Genomic DNA, 21,884 nt, shown 5'->3' with positions numbered 1-21,884 from the left:
CCTTTCCTTGTGACTGTCCTACAGGCTGTTCTCTGTGTCACTTATGTGATAACTGGACTATCATTTCTGTGATTGTATCATCAATGCAATAGCATATTAGAACAGAGTATGTAACGGTGGATTGCTTTCCTTTGCCACAGTGGTCAGTACTTAATGCTGAATGTCTGTTGTGCGGGACAGGAGTTCTTTTATGAAGCGACTGCCGTTGAACGTTCCTTCCTGGTGTCTATAAGGAGATGTGTACTGCTTTGTTGCTGAGTCCGTCAGTGCAGGGACCTGAAGGTCATAGACCTCCTCATGAGGTAGAAATGAGGCATTTACATTTTGTTTTCATTGTCTGTAAATCAAGAAAGATGGCATGGTCAGGTTACCGTTTTTTTAGGTAAACAGATTTTGATATGGCTATCTTGAATTCCCTACTTTGCAATCCTTGCTGTTTAAAAGCAGTCATAATAAATAAGTAGCATTTTAAATTCTAAAGAAATTTTATTTCCTTTAGTTTTGCGCTATATGCAGATGCTATAGATTTTTAGCAAATATGTATGTGCATAATGCATAAATGTGTTTGTGTGGATACAATACACTCTTGCTTCCCATTCCTTCTGGTTAAGGCCTCTCTCTTCCGCTCCCTCTCAGGGTCTCACTCTCGGTACTCTTGACTGTACTGGAATTTGATGTGTAGACCGGGCTGGCCCCCAACTCACAGAGATCCTCCTGATTTTGCTTCCTGAGTGCTAGGATTAATGGTGTGCACCATGACAGTCAGTGGGCCTCACTATTTAGTCTAGGCTGGCTTCAAAGTCTGGTAATTCTTCTGCCTCAGAATTCCAAGGGCTGGAATTACAAAAGTGAGCTGCATGTCTGGCTTAGGTTTGGGTTATGATGCTTCTATTAATTGGATCACTTCAGCACTTTAGAGCTAAAGATTTTCCTGTGCTAATTTTTAATCATTTGTATTTAGTTGTAGAAATTATTCACATCTACCTTCAACATGGAACTGAGGGGAGGGAAAGATCTATGGTACAATTTCATACCAACTCCTTGCTAAGTGACAAGTGTGTAAGTTCTGGTGGTTCATCTCAGGTCACAGCATTAAAAACAGGAGAAAGGGTTCAAGTCTCCTAAACCAATGGTTTCTTCTGTACTGAAAGCTTGCATTTTTAAAATTAGATTGTAAATTTCTGAAAGATCAAACATTAATTCCCCCCCTTTTCCCTCCAGTGGAATCTTTTTTTCTTTCCATTATTCGAGACTGGGTTTCTCTGTGTAGTCCTTGCTGTCCTAGAACTCACTCTGTAGACCAGGCTGTCCTCAAACTCACAGATCCACTTGCCTCTGCCTCCAGAGTGCTGGGATTAAAGGTGTCACCACCACTGCCTGGCTATAGCAGTATCCTATTTCTTCTGTTATGAAAACTAGAAGTAGGCTCCAATACTAACCGCTGAACAAGTGGCTGTATCAAACCAATGACCACACTAAAACCCTCTTCAAAATGATGGACACAGACAGGTTTCTTACCTACTGCTCACAGTAAGATAGTTTTGTCCATTGGCATCTCAGTACATTGGGATATACTGTCAACAAACATGTCCATCTCGAAGAAAAAGTTTACAAAAATTATAGGAAAGGCTTCTAGGTAGGGGAGCTGCCATATTAATATGCTTAGGTTGCTTAGCTTATTCAGTGACAAAGTACATATAATTTATAAATAGAATTTAAATTATGTTCCTGTTCTGAAGACTGTGAACAATTTCCCACTTGCACCTTGGGGGAACACCAGCTGATCAAAACTCAAGAGTTCCACGTGTGGGTTTCAGCGGCCTCCAGACTCTTCAGGATGCAATAGCTCTTTTGTTCTGATGACTGCAGATGAATCACTCGAAGGTATTAAGGGAAGAAATAGCTACATTACCTGCAATTATTTTATAAGGACAGCTGGGAACTACACATGGTCTTAGCCTCTGAGTTCGGGGGTAAATGTCAAGACAGGTCGGAACACTTCTTGTGTATTTCATCTTTATACTTCACGACTTCATTACTATGCCTAGCTATGTGTTGTTTAATTAAATTAAATGAATCTTTTGAGACTATATATCCCAAGCCCCCTTGAACTGCTTGTGCTGCTCCTCTCTTGACCATCTGAGTCCTGGATTTATATTGTGTACTACCATAACCGGCTAGTGCGCGCTGTTTTTCATTTTATTTCTTGACCAGTGACTTCAGATTGAGATACGGCTTGATATTGTATGAATGTCATTAATGTCAGGGTTGGGACAAGAGCTTGGCTGTGCCATTTGTAAATTTGTAATGCTCTTTCTACAAAGCATTTGTTTGATGTTAGGGGACCCCTAGGTGACATGACTTTGAGTAAGAAACGGAAAGAGTGTGCGGTGCAAAGACCGATGTGTGTCATCAAACGCAAAAGGCTGTGTGTGTGTAGGCTTCCATCAGCTCCTGAACACACCCACAAATCATTTGTTGATTAGATGGGGTTCCCTGTGCATTTGGTTAAATGTTTGCTAAAAGAACGTTAGAAACTAGACCTGTGCCCTTTTACAGATCAGGGAAACAGTTTATCCCACAACACAGTATTCTCTAGCATGGTGCGAGGTTTGCACAACTTTTTCAAGAGGGAGAGCTTGGGCTGAAATCAGTTATATCTACATCAGGGCCTCAAGCTCTGAGCCATTAGACTCTGGAGATTCCTAAGTGGGTCTACAGCCTTGGCCAGCCAACCAAGATAGACTTCCAAATATGGGAATATTTCTTGCCTGTGGCTCCAGAGGACAAGCGTGGAATCCTGGGCAGCAGGCAAAAGTTCAAGCAGTCTTCATCCAAAGGATGGATTCATCCTTGAGATGCGTGGCTCCCTGTGGAGCTGAACATCTGCTGTGCACTGAGCGAGGGAGAATGACAGTGTGTCTGGAACCCATCAGAAGAGATGACCGCAGCTACTGATGTCACTCAAAGTTGGTCTTTGGTTTTCTGCCTCCCTGTAATTTCTTCCCTCTCTCAAGTTTCAACTTTGCCTGGCAACCAGACATCTCCTATCTTTTCTCATGTCTCTTATTTGCCCTCAATCAAATCTCTTCCAGGCCAGGCCACCAGATTTCAGGAATCTGATTTTATGGGGCTGCTGGCTTCCTATATAAGACTATTGATCATGTCACTGAACATCAAGATGTCTCCAAGGGGGAATAATTATGTCTATGATAAACTAAATGGCTTTGCAAAATTGATATGTGTGCATATATATAATCTATATATAAATCAATATGTCTTATATATGGGTATATTTCCCTGTGCTTTATTTCAACAGCAAACTGAAACTCCAAATGATAATAATAAATAAAAGTGCTTCCTTCATGATCTCACAAAGGAAGTTCATGTGCCTTGTTAGACTCATTGAGGTGGGCTTCTGAGCACTGGGGAATGAAGGCTCGCATTCAAACTGCGGTGATTCCCATCTCTCTGGACCCCATATCTTGGCAATCATCCTCCCAAGGTTCTCTGGCTGTAATTGTTTCTCAGAGGCTGTTGACTCCTACCTTAGTCTGCACTACATATAAGAATACTTAAGCTTTCTTGTAAAAGGAATTAGGTTAGCTTCATTGTTAATTTATGATCCTGAGAAAAATCAAATATGTCATATGCTAAAGGTTGACATTTGAAATGTCAAGGTCTCATTATTTAGAAGAAGGAAAATTGTTAGGAAAAAGAAAACTATTCAACGCAGGTACAGGTAGAACAGACTGTCTTCAGAAACTAGTGAAGAACAAGCAGTCATCCAACTTGAAGAAGAGAGAACCTGCTTTTTTAATTGGTGTGTAGTACTGCCAAAGGGTAGCAGAAAAAATAAACATTAAAACCTTCGAGTTTTACAGATTATCCTCCACCTGGGTAAGCACAGCTTGGAAATGCCATGATTTCATGGGATAGTAATTGTACATCTCCAGATGCCCCCAAAAAATGTGACCTCAATTTCTCTGCAAGCTTGTAAATCAATAACCCATAAAAACCTGTGGGAAATATAAAAGATAGCCATAAAGCCTCTAAATTTGGTTTTGCTCATAATAGTTTTTGACTTTTTTTTTTTAGATGCAAACAACAATGAAGGAAGAGGCCTTTGCAGATTTCAACTGGGTAGCAGAGTCTTTGTGTCAGCAACCTCCTGGCAGCCTGGGAGGAGAGTTGCAGAAAGTCGACCACCGATCAGCCAGTTTGCCCAAGTAGAGGAACCTCAGAGTGCCTCCCTTTTTAGAATCCATATCATTCTCAAATGAGAGAAAATGAAAAGAAATTTAGAGTTTACTTTTCCTTTAAAAAACTATTAAAAACATCCCAAAGCCTCTTTAGAAGAGGGGAGAGGGAGACAGAGAGAGACAGAGAAACACATACAGAGAGAAACAGAGAGACAGGGAGAAAGACACACAGAGATAGAGAGAGAGACAGAGAAATAGACAGAAAGACTGACACAGAGAGAGACAGAGAAATAGACAGACACACAGAGAGACAGAGAAACACAGAGAGAAACAGAGAGACACAGAGAAACAGACAGAGACAGAGAAACAGACAGATAGATAGACACAGAGAGAGACAGAGACAGAGACAGATGGGGTGGGGGGACGACAAAAAGAGACAGAAATGAGCTGACTATGATTTTCCCGGGTAATTGACAGATACTTCTGCAAAAATCCAAGCAGGGTCATTAACAGCCTGGCACATTTTAAAGCCTAGGACAGAGTAAGTGTTGCTGAGGAGGGTCTGGGGACTAATTTTCATGCCACTGTTCTCTGAGCGATCTGAATGGTCTATGCCAACACAGGGGGCAGGATGCTTCCCCCTGCAGTGCACATTCTGAGGCATGGGCAGGGATCTCTGCTTCCAGGTTCTCGTGTGATCTGGAGGCTGACAAAAGAGCTATTATTCTCCCGAGACTCAGGGCACCAAAGGCAAGCAGTTTCTGGAGAGATGGCTCTGTGGCCGAGTCCCACACTGAGGTGAAGTAACTGCTCCACTTTGCTGGGAGAAGGCTTCTGCACCAAGCATGCAGCAGGCATGTGACTGAAGAAGGGGGGTGGTGTGTGGAGAAGGGAGAGGGAGAAGCAAGCCCACTTACTTGGCAGCATGGGCAAATCAAGTGCATGCCATCTTACCGACATATTAATGTGAATTTGCATGTGTGTATGGTTCAGATTCTGCCCTTCTTTCTCTCTCCCACTCTCTGCCTTTCCCTTTCTCTTTCTCTTTCTCAGCCCAAGGCCTACAAAACTCACAGAACACCACTGAAGAACTACACAGAAACCACACCACCAGCAATGTCACGGTCACTATCTCCTTCATGGGAACACTCAACCTTGGATCAAACATATGCCTCATTACACCTTTCAGTTAAAAGTGAACCTCTCCTACTGGCATGCCGCCTCAAATAGCATCAAAGCAAAATGAAACACAGGCAGCATTTAACAACGCTGGTAACCATGGAAACATATCATTAAAGAATATATAAACAGGAATGAATAATTAGATGAGAAATTCATTTCCATATTTATCTTTTTTTCCAAGAGCCAGGAAAAGAAGCTCTCGTTTGCCTTGCATCTCAATTTGGACACCTCCTCTTTAGCCTGCCTTCTAATTGAAAAAAAAACAGGACATTTTGTAAAATGGGAATTTCAATATTGCCTATCTTAATAGAGAAATCTCTTTTCAGGCAAGCGGCTTCAGAAGACTTCAGTGGCCGTTGCGGTGTAGCTATGCCATGGCAGCAAGCCAGGCCACCGAAGCCCTGGGAGAGCTCTCATGGAGGGAGGAAGACAGCAATTACTCATATTTAACAGCTGGAAGCATGAAGGGCTTAACTCCCGGGAGGAAAGACATTGTGGACGGACAGAGGCAGTCTCTCCCAGCCCTTCCCCCTCATGCAGCTCCAGGTAAGCTGCGGGGTAGGCTAACCTGGCTATGAACATAGCAGATTTGGAATGTGCTTACATTTAGTTCAAGGCAGTCATTGGGTGGGGACAGGAGTGTTAGAGGACCCCCCATCTCTAATGGTTAGATTAGTTGTTAAATTGACCCACCATAGAGGCGTCTGGGAGAGAGCCTCAGTGAGGGATTGCGTGTGTTAAAGGCTGGCCTGTGGGGTGTGTGTCTTAGGTAACCAGCGTAGGAAGACACCGCCCGATGTGGGCACCACTCCCTAGGCGCGGGTCCTGAACCGTGTTAGAGTGGAGCTGAGTGCAAGCAAGCAGAAAGCTAGTTCACAAGCGTGCATTATTCTTTTTCTTCTGATTATGGGTGTGATCTGCAGCTGTTTGAAGTTCCTGAGGTGACTTATCCATAGCTGTGCACTGTAATCTAGAATTGTAGGCTGGAGAAAATCCCTTGTCCCCTAAGCTGCCTTTTGTTAGGGAAGTTTGGTCACAGCTAACAGAAATGAAACGAGATTACCACTTAACCCAGGTGACCCTAAAGTAGTTGGTCACTAGACACCACTGTTGAGATCCACCAAGGGAGACCTAACGCTTTATCACAGAGAACAATAATGTACCCTTGTTGGTTTCCTCATTCCCCCCTCTTGTGCCAATATTGTATTCATGACTTTGTCCTGGTTCTGCAGTGGGCAGAACTTCCTTAATGCTCGGGGTTGATCTTGTGACTTCCTTTGGCTCTCCCAACGTGAGCACACTTGGCGCAGAGGATTCCAGTGACTCTACTCTGGTGTTCTCTTGGAATGCCACATTTCCTCCTAAGAACCACAGCAAGACGTTATCGGTCAAGGGAGGTAGAAAGATGTGCGGAACACAGGTGGACGTCTCTCAAGCTTGGAGCTGAACCCAACGAAGAGTAGCCCAGATCATCTGAATCTGAGCCAACCTGATTCCTGGGAGTTTTACGGTGGTTGTCATGTAACACTACCGTGTTAGCATTAGCTGATCCATACAGGAGTGAAGCCAGGATTTAGCAGCAGACCAGAGCCTGCAGCTTGGTCCTCAGCCCTGCACTGTCCCTCCTGCCGCAGGGCATCTGTTTACTTTTCTGCAGGGAGTGAGCAGCAGTCAGCATCAGGACCATTGCCTTCCCAGGATCCTTGTGTCCATTCGTAGTATTCAGCCTCAGGGCGCTCTGTCAGTTTCCTCAGTGTAGGCTTTCGTCACTCCTGCTCTTGTTCCTTCCGTTATGTCCTTTCAGCTTTCCAAAGAGCCTTGAGAAACCCATTTCCATCATTTGTATCCAGAGGTCGCCCATTGCTGAGTTAAACTCTCCCAGATCAAATTTATTTTGCATTTGACCCAAGGCCGACTAGAGAGTTGATGCCAAGTAGTGGGAGTTTAAGCACAATGCATGACATTTGATGGAGAAATATCTCTGGGTAAGTGGCTTTGGCACTTCTCAAATTATGTATAATCTGAATAATCTTCAGTAACTTGGCTGCTTTCAGATACCAGGCATCCATTTTACAAACTCTGTCTGACAAGGCCAAGTAAATAAGCATATAATGAATACTGGCTATTAAGTGAGATTCTCACATGGAATTTCTGTTCTGTATCTTTCTGTTGGGAATACTCACATGGAGGTACATGCCTAGGGAACACACTTTTTCTTCTCCAAAAAATGTAGGTGTTTTATTCAATATAATAATAGATGTTTCTGGTTCCTTGACCTTACTTTGCCTATAATTTCATGTTGAAGGTTTTATTTTTGTTCTGATGTAGAGATGTAAGTTTTCACTAAGTAGGTGAGTAATATTGGAATAACTTCACAATATCAAGAAAAAAACAAAGAGTAGAAAGCTAGGCTTTATTGTAGTAAGGAGGAAGCAGTGGGCAGTGTCCCGCCGTCTGGCTAGCTTATACCCCAAAATAACAACACACAAATTGTATTCATTTAAACACTGCCTAGCCCATTAGGTCTAACCTCCTATTGGCTAACTCTTACATATTCGTTTAACTTATCTCCATTAAGGTGTGTCGCCACTTGACTATGGCTTACCAGCATGAGTCTATCCAGTGTCCATCTAGGAAAGGAGAGCCAGGGTGTCTGCCACACTTCCCTTTTCCCCAGCATTCCATTCTGTCTACTCCGTCCACCTAAGGGCTGCACTATCAAAAGGCCAAGACAGCTTCTTTATTCAACCAATGAAAGCAACACAAATATAGAAGGAAGGATTTCCTACACCACTTTATTGTTAGTCTGAACTCCCAATTCATTCCAGGGACAGATTGCCTACAAGACTCAATGGTCATTACAGATACTTATATGTGGTTTCTGCTTCTGTTGCAATCATCTTGAATAGAAGAAATGAATAGCCAATGCCTTGGACATTCGTGGAGCATGGACACCAACCACTCCAAAGAACCTTGTGAAAGAGCAGCCTTTTCCATATAGTCTGACACAGGTCTCAACACAGCGGAAGCTAGAAAGGCAGCTGTAATTTTGAGCTTCAAACACATATGTGTGTCTGGGCAGTGGTAAAATCAGGACAATTAGCACTTCTTTGCATAGTCACTGACTTTCTTAATTACAAAACAATGATGGCATAATATTCTCGTGTTAGATGTTACTGGTTTTGGCTTTATGTCAAACTAATTTTTAATTTGATTGATTTATTAAACAACTTATTGAGTGGCATTTTTGCAATGTGCTTTGATGGCATCATGGAAGAAAGACAGAATATTAAGCAGTGGTATGTGCTTTAATTACCCTACAGTCCTGTAATTCTTTCTTGTAAATATCTTATGGCAGAATATGGCTCTTTCTCTCTAACCCATGGTGGAAGTCTTCCAAAACTCTCAATAGATGCTTGAAACTATGGATTATACCTAATCCTACTTAAATGAGGAATGTCCCTCATGCAAAGGTCTATCATAAGAGTAGTTTATAATTTAGGCACAATGAGAGATTAGAAGCAGAGAAGAGTAACAAAACAAGAGTTAAAGCAACAAAAATTATGCGAATGTGCTTTTCCCTTCTCTATCTTGCTGTGCCTCTGCTTTCTCATTTAAAGGATGCCCTTCACATGCTTTCTTTGATATGTGAGAATCACTACTTGGGCCAATTACTAAGGAAATGTGCCAACTCAACACAAGTACTGTATACTATTATAGATGGCCTGGAGGATGAAATGGCCACTGTGGGATTTAACACGTGGGATGTTTCATCAGCTTACTCCAAATGGCATGCAGGTTAGCTTTAGACCCTCTTCCTCCTCCTCTTCCTCCTCCCCCTCCTTTCTCTCTGCCATGTTGTCTCTCCCTCTTTTTATCAAGATGGGCTCACTAGGCATCCCTGGTTGGACTGGATCCCACCACATAGGTGAAACTGCTCTAAAAGTCATGAAGATCCACCTGCCTCTGCCCACAGAGTGCTGGGATTGCAGGTGGGAGCCAACACACTTGGCCTCCATTTGGTATTTTCAAGTCTCTGTTGAATGTGGGTAACTGAAGCTGAAGAAAGAGATGCTTCTGATGAGGAGGGATGGTATGTGTGGTCTCTCAAGAGGGAATGATGTCTATTTGTTTACTTCTGTTTCCCTGGCATGTAGTGTCATGCCTACAAATAATGGCAAATGAATATGAACGATGAAGGCAGTTTCTCAGTGTATAAGAAAGGTAGTCACCAACTTCAAAAGTGTCTGCATAACTGAACTGTAAAGATTTCAAGTTTTAATGACAGAGCAAGGTTGATGGAAGCTCACTATGACAAGAACATGCTTGGAATATTATTTTGCTTTAGTGCTAGAAGCAGCAGGTATCTCTTCAAGGCCCAATGTCAAGGACAAAAGGGGTCTTAGTAATAAAGAGTGTTGTATAAAGAGAAGGAGCAGTTTAATCCTCAATCTCTGATGTGTATGGGAACACTTTAGGAGTCAATACAGCGTACTAAATCTTTGGGCATGTGAGGAGGGGATGTCCAGTTCTCGGTTCTGTCCATTGAGAGTAGAAGAAACACACCCAAACAAACAAACAAACAAACAAAGTAACAAACAAACCCAAAAACCTTCTTAGTGAGCTTTCTTTGGAAGCCATGCAGGCCATTGATAGTTTTGAGATGAACATTTCAATGCCAACTTGAATTGGATGGGACGTTTTCGTGTTCTCTGCACAGATGGAGAACCTGTGAAGCTGGCACTGCCCCAGCCTTTGCTGTTTCACTGCGGAAAGAGGCTCCGCATGTCAGGCTCTCTGCACAGGCCTGTGTTGGTGTCAACAGCTTTTCCAACAATCCCCAAAGAGGGCTCCCTCCTGCTGTGAAAGTCCTTGGCTTCCTCACAGTCAAGCAACAGAGCATTTCAGGGGCCCTTTGTCTAGATGCAAGAGCCACGATGAAATTCTTTCTGATTAGGGAAGTCTCTGTGAAGACAGGGGTTTAGAAAGGATTCTGTTTGGTCAGTAGTTCTGCATTTTTTCAAGATAAAGAAAACGTAGTATAATTTGGTAATGGGTTCATTCTAGAATGTAGCTTTGTGATGACTGGTTATCATAGCCTGCAAGTGAGGTGAAGCTTTGACCTGAAGATGCTGAAGTCAATTGTAAGTAGTCCTGCTGGGGGACCTCCCTCTTGTCCTTTCTCTAATCAGCATCTCTAAATGAAATGTCGGGAGTCAGATAACTTGAATCCTTCCAGCCTTGGATCTGAGACTGACAGCTTCCCGAGAGTTTTCAGTGGAGACGCTACAGACACATGACAAATGGTTTATCTTAACATTGCAAGAAATTGCTGGTGTAGATAACCTTGATGATGTCATCCTAACAAAGACCTCAGTGGTCCAAGGGTTGGAAGTGATGTAATATGATTTCAAATAGAAGATGTTGGTATTTCTTGATTGGTGTTTACACACCTGAGATGCTGTGAGCTACAGGACCTCTGACTTCATTTGCAATTGGTGATTTTGTTAGTCCAAGTTTTACTATTTGCTGCCATTAAAATGAAACATTGAAGTTGATGTTATGTCAAACATTCCAGCTTCTTATACCAGAGAAATTAGAACCTTTTTATAATTGAGTAAAAGTCATAATTCTTTTTCAGTGTTGCTTTGATGTTTAGGTCAATTTCTAATGCAATGGGATAAATAAACACCCTGTTTGTATCTGTCTCTGTCTGTCTGTGTCTCTCATGTGCTCTTGTGTGTGTGTGTGTGTGTGTGTGTGAGAGAGAGAGAGAGAGAGAGAGAGAGAGAGAGAGAGAGAGGGGGGTTTGTGAGCATTATTCTGGATTGGATGTTTGTCAACTGAATCTGATTCTCAGCAAGGACTGAGATTATGATGTGAAGACCGGAGGTTGCAGACCTGTGAAGAAAATTGAGAAAATAAAAATGCGGTGGGGAGTGAACTGAAGATGGGCCAGCTTGCTCCTGTTCAGTGGGATTTCTCTGCACTTCTCCTGTGGCTATTTTACAGTATAATTTCTGTTGCTGCCTTTTCCGATTCCAGGTGATGAGCAGCGCAGAGAGGGTCAGGCTGCGATCTCATTGCAGAAGACAAGGTTGTACAAACTTACGAATGTCTTGTAAACACATGGCTGAGAGTGAGCACGGGAGGACAGTCTGTATCAGTGGAAGGTTGCAACCTCCTTGTTTATATGATTCTGGACACTTTAGACTGCCATTAAGGAGCTGGGGGCTGAAGGCAGAACGGATCTTCTAACTGGATAAAGTTTTTGTATTAATATTATTGCAGAGGTAGGAGAGATAGCTTGGAAAAGAATATTTGCTTTTCTTCCAGGAGACCAGAGTTCAGTTCTTAGTAGCTACAGTGGGAAGCTTACAACTGACTGTAATTCCAGTTTCATGGCATCTAACACTCTCCTCTGGCCTCTATGTGGAACCCACACATGCACATGCTCACACACACACACACACACACACCCCTTAAGGCATCTTATTCAAACGTCCAGTTTTCAGCTCGTCCAAGCACTCCCTGTCTTGCTGATTAGCACAGCCTTGTGATGAAGTTTCAAGATGTTCTCCGCAAGGATGGCTGGCGGCGGAAAACTGGGCATCTTGCTACAGAGACAGTGTGTTCTGGTGCAACCACCAGAAGTTATTTTCAACCCTCCTGACCTCTGCAGAGGTGATGCTGTTAGAGAATAAGATACGCAAACACTTTTACTCAGACGGCTGTAGCTCAGTGTGAGCCGTCATAGGACACAGACTGCTATGCCGTTTTCCATCCCTGACGGGGTGATGGTGTGGAAAGTGTTTCTAATGCGATCCAAGGATGTTCCCGAGATAACGGTGGCACAGATCAGTTCTGTTGTATTTGACAGTTTGTGGGTCAATAGGGGCAGAGTCATGGAGCCTGGCACTAGAATCTTCACATTCTGAAAGTTTCCATTTCTACATTAAAACCTCCACAGAGGCTAACTAAGCAGAGGAGTCAGGGTTTTACGCACTTGAAAAGGGAACTAGCAGATGCGCCTTAGACTTAAGGTGGCGTTGTGCTCCCGAAGCCTCACCCATCTAAACTGAGATGCCTTCAATACATCCATCCAGCGTGGCAAATGTCGCAGGGTGGGCTTGCCTGCCTTGAACACACTCAGAACACTTGGCGTCAGGCTTTTTTAGGCAAATCTTCTCGCAGCCAGGCTATTTCATAAGGAAACCTTGACCATCTCATGTAGATTGTTAAATGCTGCACTGTGAGTGGAAAAACCAAAACCAAAACCAAAACAAATGTGAAGTTAAAAAAATATTCCTGAGTCAACCATTTTATACTGGGGACTACCTACAATACAGTAACTGTTTATTCATTCTTTGAATCAACTTATATAGTAGTGAGTTTCATTATAGCATTTTCATATGTCATTATTTTAGTCCCTTTCCTCATTATCTTAGTCCCTTTCCTGCATATGCTTCTTATCTTAGAAAGGAGAAGAAAATAGTGCCGGTCTATGCAATTTTTTTGAGACAGGGTCTTCCCGCTCAGCCTCCCAGGTGCTAGAGGACACGCACACACCACATCCCTGGGCTCTGACCGATCAACCTTAATGGCTGTTTACTAATGGCTGTGCAGATGTCATCCATGTTTCTATATAGCGAATGTCGGCGAGTATTATGGAGCTGATAAGTGAGGTTGCCAGGCCAGATTAGAGAGCCAGGCATTCCTGACTTCACAGCGGCTTCATTTTTCTTAAAAATTCTGATGTCATTTTTGGATGAGTCTAAGATTTTGGATGAAGTTTTAGCCCTGACATGAGCTTTGAGGATGATCTCAAACACTGTGTCAGTCACCTCTTACTTTCTACTGAAGCCAGAGACTCATTTTAGCTAGGGGTCTATGGCTAGCTGAGGCTGGAACTCATCTGAAGCAGGTCTTGCTTGCAGCCAGGGGCTCTTCTCACCAATCAAAAGAATGCAATGAAGAGTGTATTTTCTTATCACTTATTAATATAGAATAACAAAATATAGAATTTTTGATGTTAATTTTTGTCATTGCGGACATGTATATATTGCCAAGTGGAGATTATTTTCTTACTTTAAGGTGAATAAAATGAGGCTATTTATGTTTTTTGAAAAATGAAGGAAAGAAAACTCTTGTTTAAAAGCATCAGCCTTATAATTTGTCTTTATATGTGCCTGTATTAAATACAGGAAGTGCAGCATGCACACAATACGTATTTGTTTTGTAAATGAATAGCTCAAATCAAACCTTTGTTAGGAACGACTCCACATCAGACTTGCTGATCACTTCCTGAGATTCAAACCCTCTCTTGCTTCTTTTAAGATATCTTGAAAATTTTCCAGTCAGACATCAGCTATTGTATGCATCATATTGCTTGCGTTTTTCATATCTACCAGTTCTTTACAGTTAATATTTAAAAATACCGTTCTTTTAAAATATATGTATGCGTGTGTGTGAGCGTGGGAATCACACACGCGAGCGCAGGTGCTCTCTGGCCAGAGGAAGGCGCTGGATCCCAGCGGGGCTGGGTTTACAGGTGGGGGCAAGCTGCCGGATGTTGGGAGCTGATTGTTCTTACCTTGCCTCTGGCCACTATAACTGCTTTGTTTTGGTTTTTGTTTGTTTTGCTTTGCTTTTCATACTTATCTAATTACTATTAGGGAATTCTTTTGGGGATTAAAAGTGTTTATCCAAAAACTCACTCCCTCTTTTTTCCCTTATAGATGACAGGTCTCAAATACAACAGGGCTAATTTAAAACTGTAAATCGAACTTCAGGTGTTTGAATGGGGAGACATAAAAGTTACTGAGAATTTTAAATGGAAAGAGAGCGAGCTAATGAGTCAAGTTTTCCTCACAAGTCTGAGGAATGGCTTCTCTTTCATCTACCAGGGCTCTGAGAGGACATCCTGCTGTCGTTTTGAAAAGCAAGCGACAGCAGGTTTGCTGTTGCCCAGTTTTCAGTACGTCACCCACATTCCCCTCATCTTTCCCTCACCTTCCACCAAGCATTAATATCACCTCAGATGTTTGCTGTTGAAGCCTGTAGCTCAGAAAGGATGCGTAGAAGTGTGGTGTGCTTTAGGGGGCCGCGTCATCACGGTATGCCTGGAAAAACAGTTCCTGGGATGTCTGAGTTATATTGAGCTGTAAAACTCCAGAATGGGCCAAGGGTTAACAACCCTGAATTTTGTCCTTAAAATTAGTTTCAGAAATCTCCATTATAGACACATTGTTGAAATAGGGGCGGCGGGGCTGCGTCCCCGGCCACCCCCACGGCTAGCTTTACCCGAAATAATTACATGGAAACTGTATTCTTTTAAACACTGCTTGGCCCTTTAGGTCTAGCCCTTACTGGCTAATTCTGATATCCGGATCAACCCATCTCTAATAATCTGTGAGCACTGGTCTTATCGGGAAGATTCTAGCCTACGTCCATCCTGGGTCGGAGCTTCATCGCGTGTGTCTGCCCGGGAGCGGGGCATGGCGTCTCTTCTGAGGCGTCTGCTCCCTAGAGGAGAGTCTGAGCTCACTTCCTCTTCCTCCCAGCGTTCTGTTCTGTTTACTCCTCCCACCTATGTTTTAACCTATGAGGGCCAGCCAAGCAGTTTCTTTATTTTTTTTTAACCAATGACCTTCCTCCATCAACACATTACCTCTGGGCGGTGGCCGTCTGATTGATTTGCCCAGAGCTACCTTCTTCAGTGGTCTTTTAAGCACTCATCCTTCATTTTGCTTCTAGAAATGAGACGCGCTCCTCCTCCCTCGCGGGGGCATCGCTTTTTACCTGCCAGTACAGCTTGATGAGCTTGCTTACACTGTGCTCGCTTCCTCCGCATAGCCAGAACATGTAGTCGGCAATCATGGCACTCCTTGGGACAAAACAGATGTAAAATACCGTGAGCTTACAAGGCAGAGGGAGAGCTGTAATAGACAGTGTGCACAAACCATGTGCACATTTAACCTGAGTAAGAGCAAGCCAAACGAAACACTCTTAAGGATACGGCACGTAGCTGACTCTTATGCACGGATGCTTATGCTCTGCTTTGGTGTTTTGTATGAAGCATCAGAAGATGCACAGAGTAGCAGATCCTAAAGGCTCCTTTTTGTGGGACTGTTGCACCATGCACACAGACTTTAAGATGTTTGCAAGCCTAGCACAGCTCTGAACTGTTAGATGGCCATTTAAGCACGCCTCAGGCTTTACCTGAGTTAAGAGATTATTTATCTCTGATTAAATTTGCTTTTTTTGCAACTGAAAATTAAAAAAAAACAAAACAAAATACGATTCAACAGATAATCCCCCTCCCAACTTTGTGTCTAATTGAATTAGCTTCCAGATCCAGTGCATACAGTCAATGCATTGGTCTTATTAAGCCGGGGGATATTAAAACTATTGTGGAATGGATATTAATTCATTACTTAGCACCCCTTGGAAAACAGTTTACTTTTATAGCTGTTTCTTTGCTAGGATTCTCTATTTCTTTTTTCCCCAGAGATTGCAAATCCAATTAAATGTGACTAGAAGTAATTCCAAATTGTCACGTTAGCCAATTAAACATATAATAATCCTGTGTACCTAATCAGTAGTACCAAAAGTTTATTTATTTAAGTAGAGCTATCACTGTGTACTCCTGCCTGTTTTTCTTATCTTTGCCTGCAGATACGTGTTGTTTCTTGACATCACTGTAAATTGAATTAGAAATGTTCCTTCCCTAAATATAGGTTGTCTGAGGCAGAGAAACTATAAACTTACTATAGCACTTTTCTCAAAGAATTAAAACATTTACATTCCTGTTCATGACAGACAAAAATTAGGACTTCGAAAATCAGCAGTGGGGCTGGGAAGACGGCTCAGTGGGTAAGAGGATTCGCTGTGCAAACATGTGGACCGGAGCCAGCTCCGCAGCTTCCATGTAAAGTCTGGGCCAGGCTATGTGTGTGACTGTCACTGCAGGGCTGTGGGGTCCCCCAGACGGGAGCATCACTAGGGCTCATTGTCTACTTAGCTCCACACTGGGTGAGCGACCCCGTCTCACGGAAATGCGGTGAGAGTGACAGAGCAGGACATCTGGTGTATGTGACACACACACACACACACACACACACACACACACACACACACACACACACGCACACACTGGGAAAAATAATAGCGTTTAGAGGATTACTCAACTCAATGCACATGGAATGTTGGAAAAGAGTTGTATCCTAACATTTCAAAGAAATGACAGTTATCTTTGAAGATTCCTGTCATGTTTCCCTGAGGCTGTAATAATAGGAGAAGTCTACCAGGAGGCTTTGATGCTGTGTGAGTGTGGAGAGACATCAGGAGGCAAAGCTGTATTTCAGAGGTTTGTGTTTGGTAGAAGCATCTGGAAAGTCTTCTCCTAGTGACCCCCAAAGCAAGTCAACCTGTCATGAAGGTGTTCTTACCTACTTTCTGCTGTCAATATGAAGTCAAAGGATCAATAGAAAATGTGAAAAACTCTACTCCCAAGGGCGGCAATGCTGTTGTTAGAGGAGGTGTAAACTACCTTGCCGTCCTAGTCTGTACCCGGCTTCCTCCTTCCACTTGAATTTGGATGTACAGATAGGTCAGACGTGAACTCAAATCAGGAATGTGAGCCAGAAAGACTCGAGTCCACTGCATCTGCTTCCCCACTTCTACTACCGGCCTTCCTCTGTCCCACAGGGCAGCCTGGGGAGTCAGTGTGGTCTGGAAAGAGACCCGACAAGTGTGTGGACATATTGTGCCATATGACGATCGTGAGGCAGCTGACAGGGGTTTCATACTGTCGAATTAAAAACGAGCATCTCCAAGGACGCAGGTACCACGTGAGATCCAGGATCTGGCAGACTTGCTATATCAGTCAATGCAAACATTACCCACTGTTCTTCCCACTCTCCGTCAGGTATCTGTTCTAATGGCCCCAAGTCCTGAACTCTAGTCAGTGCGGCTCAGTGTTACTACTGTCTTTGCCTGCTGTCAGCATTTTATGCACCTGACCATCGAGGGTTTCTGCACTCTGGTCAGATCTCATCAGCTCTGGTCAGATCTCATCAGCTCGCTTCCTTTAATGAAGTGAGAACTTTCTGTCTGTTTGTGTGTTACTGCTAAACACCACATCAAGCAGTTTACATGGCAGAACGTAAACCCAGCACACCAGCTTCCACACGGGACCTCACTCGGCTGAGCCAGCATGGGAACAATTCTAATAGTTCTCCACTCTCTGGTTGCTCTTCTCTTTCCAGTTCCCCTTTCTCCTGGAGGTTTTCTGTCAGCTCACAAATGTGCTGTCTCTCCCACTGCGAACTCTCTTGCCTCCCCTTTCCAGTGACTACCTGATTACTACTTCTTCTCCATTAAAAAACAAACAAACAAAACCACACAAACCACCAAAAACCTTAAAAGACAGAAACATAAAACATGTGTACTCCAAGCAGACCTCTATTCCCTCCAGTGCCTCCCATGGCCCCACACTGCTGAGGGCGGTGGTTCACCTCTGTCCTGATGTGACATGTGTTCTTGGTTTAGGGATGATATTACTTCCCACTTGGCTTTCTTTCTGGTTTTCTCCTATGTCCTGGTTGCTCTCTTGAGTCTCCTGGAGTCTTCCCCTCCCCAAATTCTCACTTTCTTTTGTTCTCACTTTCTTGGTGAGCACACTGGTTTCATGGTTTTAAACACCAAATATATATTGGCTATCCAACCCTTCCACCATGTGTCTGAACCACTCTCTTAATCTCCCGAATCTCGGGAAGCTAACTTCCCAGCCTTTCTACTTCTCAACGCTTCTATTTGATGGCTAATTGGTACCTAATGGAACAAAATCATATGTAAGACTCTGAGCTTCCCTCCTCCCTCCCAATACTTCACAGTCTTCTCGGACTTTCTCTTCTGTGCCTTGGCTTTATTATACTTTCAATCAACACATAATAATTACATAAGTTATGGAGGATAATGTGATATTTTTATGAACATATATCTTTATATATGTATATATATGAATATTTATCCATATATCCTATATATGTGAATGTATATATCCACATATCCTATATATGAATATATATCCCTATTCTTATAGTGTGTGTGGAATAATCAAATCTACATAACTAGCATCTATCACTCAAGCCCCTATTATTCTTTGTAGTGAAACATTCAAAATCCTCTCTTTTCGTGATGCTGAAATTACGCTATGTTACTAATGAATGCAGTCACCATACTGTGTATTAGACAAGAGACCTTATTTTCCCATCACTTTGTACCCGGTGACTGACTCTTCCCGCCCACTCCTTTCTAGCTTCTGCTAATCTACTCTATACCTCTAGCAATCAACTTTCATTTCCACAAGTAAGAGTGTGTGTATTTCCTCCTGAATCTGGTTTATCATACTCAGCACATGGCTGTCCATGTTCACCTATGTAGCTGCAAGCAAGGATTCATTGCCCTGTGGCTGAATAGTGCACACGTGTGTTTGCACCACATTTTATTTCTTCCATCCATCCATTGACGGAAGCAAGGTGGATTTCTAATACTGACTTTTGTGCTGTGATCAGCATGAAGTGATGCACTGATTTCATCTCAGTTGCTGCATACCTAGTAGAGTCCTTGCTTGGTCCATGCTGCGGTCATCCCCAAATCCCTGGAGTCACCCCTGACTCTCCCTCCTCTCACATTTACTGCCCCTTCCATACCTCCAGCAGTTTTATATAGTTCATAATCTCTGACATGGTTTACTGCAACAGCTTCCAAGCTAGACTTCTTTTTCTCGGTTATTCTATTTTCAATCAGGATTGAGAGTGATACCATTACAATCACTGGGTCAGAACAGCCTTCTCCAGAATTTGAATCTCTTCAAGTTAAAACCAGAGTTAATGGCATCTGACTTCCATGCCCTCTAACCAGTTCTCTGACCTATTGTTTCTAAGGATGTGGGTGCGTGCTTGCATGCCTGCCTGCATGTGTGTGTGTGTGTGTGAGAGAGAGAGAGAGTCCTTCTAGATAAAGAAGTCATTCGCTTCTCTGAAGCTGGAGTTGAAGGTGGTTGTGCGGCCTAACCAGGGTGCTGGGAGCTAGACTCCAACCTTCTCTGCAAGAGCAGCGAGTGCTTTTAAGCAGTGAGACATTCCTTCAGCCCCATCTTACCTCATTTTTTGTGGACAATTCACCCTAGTTTAGGCACTCTGCACTCTGTTCCTCAGAAAGACCAGGCAGGCTATCGCTATGGAAACGTAACTGGCCAGTTTTGCCTAGCCATCCTTATGGGGCTCCCATCCTCAAGGTGTCAATTACATTCCGAGGCTACGGTGCACTGCATTTCTTACTTTTTCTGCAGTGGTTGACACATTTATGTATGTATGTATTTATCATCTAAAATCTATCTATCAATCATCTATCTAGCTATCTATTTGTCTGTCCATCCGTCCATCCATCATCTATCTATCATTCATCTATCTATCTATCTATCTATCTATCTATCTATCTATCTATCTATCTATCATCTGTCTGTCTGTCTGTCTGTCTGTGTGCACATGCCACAGTGCACATATGGAGGTCAGTAAGCACCTTACAGATGTTGAATTTCTCCTCCTGCATGTGGGTTCCTGGAGACTGCACTAATGCAGTTAGGGTTAGTGCAAGTGCTATCCCCCACAAAGTCATCTCACTGGCACCATCCTACTTGGCATTTCTGCTGTCCTCCACTTCTGCAGGGAGCAAGTAACACACTGTACCAAGTGCTTCAGATCTGGTCCACACTGTCTGTAAGTGAAATTGCAGGACTATCGCGATGCTCGCCCCTGTGTGCATGTCTTGCACATCACCTTGCTGCAATGGAGGCACTGAAGCCTGTGACGGGGCCACGGAGCTGCAGAACCTGTGGCCTGCAAAGCTTCACTACCTGGCCCTTTACTGGCGTGCATCCCCTCACCCCCAGGCAGGGAGTCATATGCTTTGGCCATTGCTTTGTCTGCGGTGTCTGTTTGAACCCTGTACATTGCTTGCAGTCGCACAAGTATTCATTGAATGAACAACAGCACCTTTTCAGATTTATTTGTTAAAACTAAAGAGAGGAATTAAACTCTGTGCTACAGAGACCCCGGACTCCAGCTTGAACGGTCTGGCCTTGGGTTGCTCTTACTGTCCCCGTTCGGAAGAACGAACTCAAGTGGAGATGTGGCGATGGAGCTACAATGCAATCTGTCCAGTACGAATTCCACTGCAAGTTAGCTCCCAGCAGAGCTTAAAAACGCTAATGGATGCTGACGCGTTTATTACACAAGGTAAAGAGGGCGGGTGGGAGGAGGCGCACCGGCCCAGTGTGGCGCATCTGAAGCTGTGTTTGGGGTGATGCCTTCAGTCATGTGTCAGCCAGCATCGGGTCCCTGCAAGCACGTCTCCCACCGCTTTCATATTATGTCTGAATTCATTTCATGGCACTGTCACTGAAGTCACGTTTCTTTACTCAACACATCTGTTAAATGTAAAAGGGTCGGAATCTGGCACAGGTACGGATGTATTCGTAAGCAAAAGGTATGCGTGTCACGGACTCAGCTTATTGTGACTCAAATCCTGTCCCAACAGAATGGCACACACACAATCACAGAATTAGGCTTTATTCTTGGTAATACAGAAATTAGCTTTTATTGTCTAAATTATGGTCGTGGTGGGTTCCTGTGTATGAGCACATCAATGCCAGCCGAGTTTTCGGATGGCTGTCTTCAAACAGGCCGTGCCGTTCTCAGAGAGTCTGAATCTAATTGCCATATCCCAAGGCCTATGCCTGCCTTCAGAATTTACAACATCTCTACCCGGCATGGCCACACGGTGGTGTGAAACAGTAAGGTACGGGTAAACAAGAGAAAATCTCAGCGCAGTCCTCAGTGTGGCGGCCCTGGGCTGGCTGGCTGGGACCTTGAGAAGTCATTTCGTTCATCACCTTGTCTTTAGGCAGGATCACACTTAAACCTTTCAAATGAGACTGATGAGAATCTATTCTGTTTCAAAGACCTGCAGAGAAGGACGCTGCTCTGAATTCCTGGGATTCCACAGCAGCACAGCCACAAATGCCGTCTTCTCCGGCTAGAACCTGCTGCCTTAGTTCTCTCTCCTTGGCTCACACAACGCACGTGGCCCTGGGCTGTGGAAGGGCAACTTGAAATAGCCCCACAACCATTTTTTAACATTCTCATGCCAGGTTAATTAATAAACTCGTCTGTTTTGATCTTCGCATGGTCCCTTTTCCTCATTAGCAGCTGTCATGGTTGCCTTTTCAACTCTTTTAAGTCCCTCCCCTTCCTCCTGTTACAACTGGAAACTGGCTCAGCCAGAGGCTCAGGATGACTGTGTGGGCTCTGCATGCAGCTACTCCATGTATTTCTCGGGTGCAGATACTCAGAAGGGTGCATGCATGTTGGCTAACTATAGACTCGATCCATTTTAACACACTTAAGAAGTTGTTTCTTCCTCCCTATACTAAAA

General features: G+C 43.5%; 1 protein-coding gene across 1 annotated transcript in view; it reads right to left on the bottom strand.

The window, feature by feature from the left end:
• Positions 1–21,884, bottom strand: part of Spata16 (spermatogenesis associated 16) — a 243,106-nt gene that overhangs the window by 79,932 nt on the left and 141,290 nt on the right. The window contains exon 4 of the mRNA XM_075950646.1: positions 15,186–15,270. Within this exon, the coding sequence (XP_075806761.1) occupies positions 15,186–15,270 (85 nt within the window). The remainder of the gene's footprint in view (positions 1–15,185; positions 15,271–21,884) is intronic.

The sequence above is a fragment of the Microtus pennsylvanicus genome, chromosome 16, assembly GCF_037038515.1.
Source record: "Microtus pennsylvanicus isolate mMicPen1 chromosome 16, mMicPen1.hap1, whole genome shotgun sequence".
Classification (NCBI taxonomy): Eukaryota; Metazoa; Chordata; class Mammalia; order Rodentia; family Cricetidae; genus Microtus; species Microtus pennsylvanicus.
The sequence above is the reverse complement of the archived record's forward strand: the minus strand, read 5'-3'. Positions and strand labels throughout refer to the sequence as shown.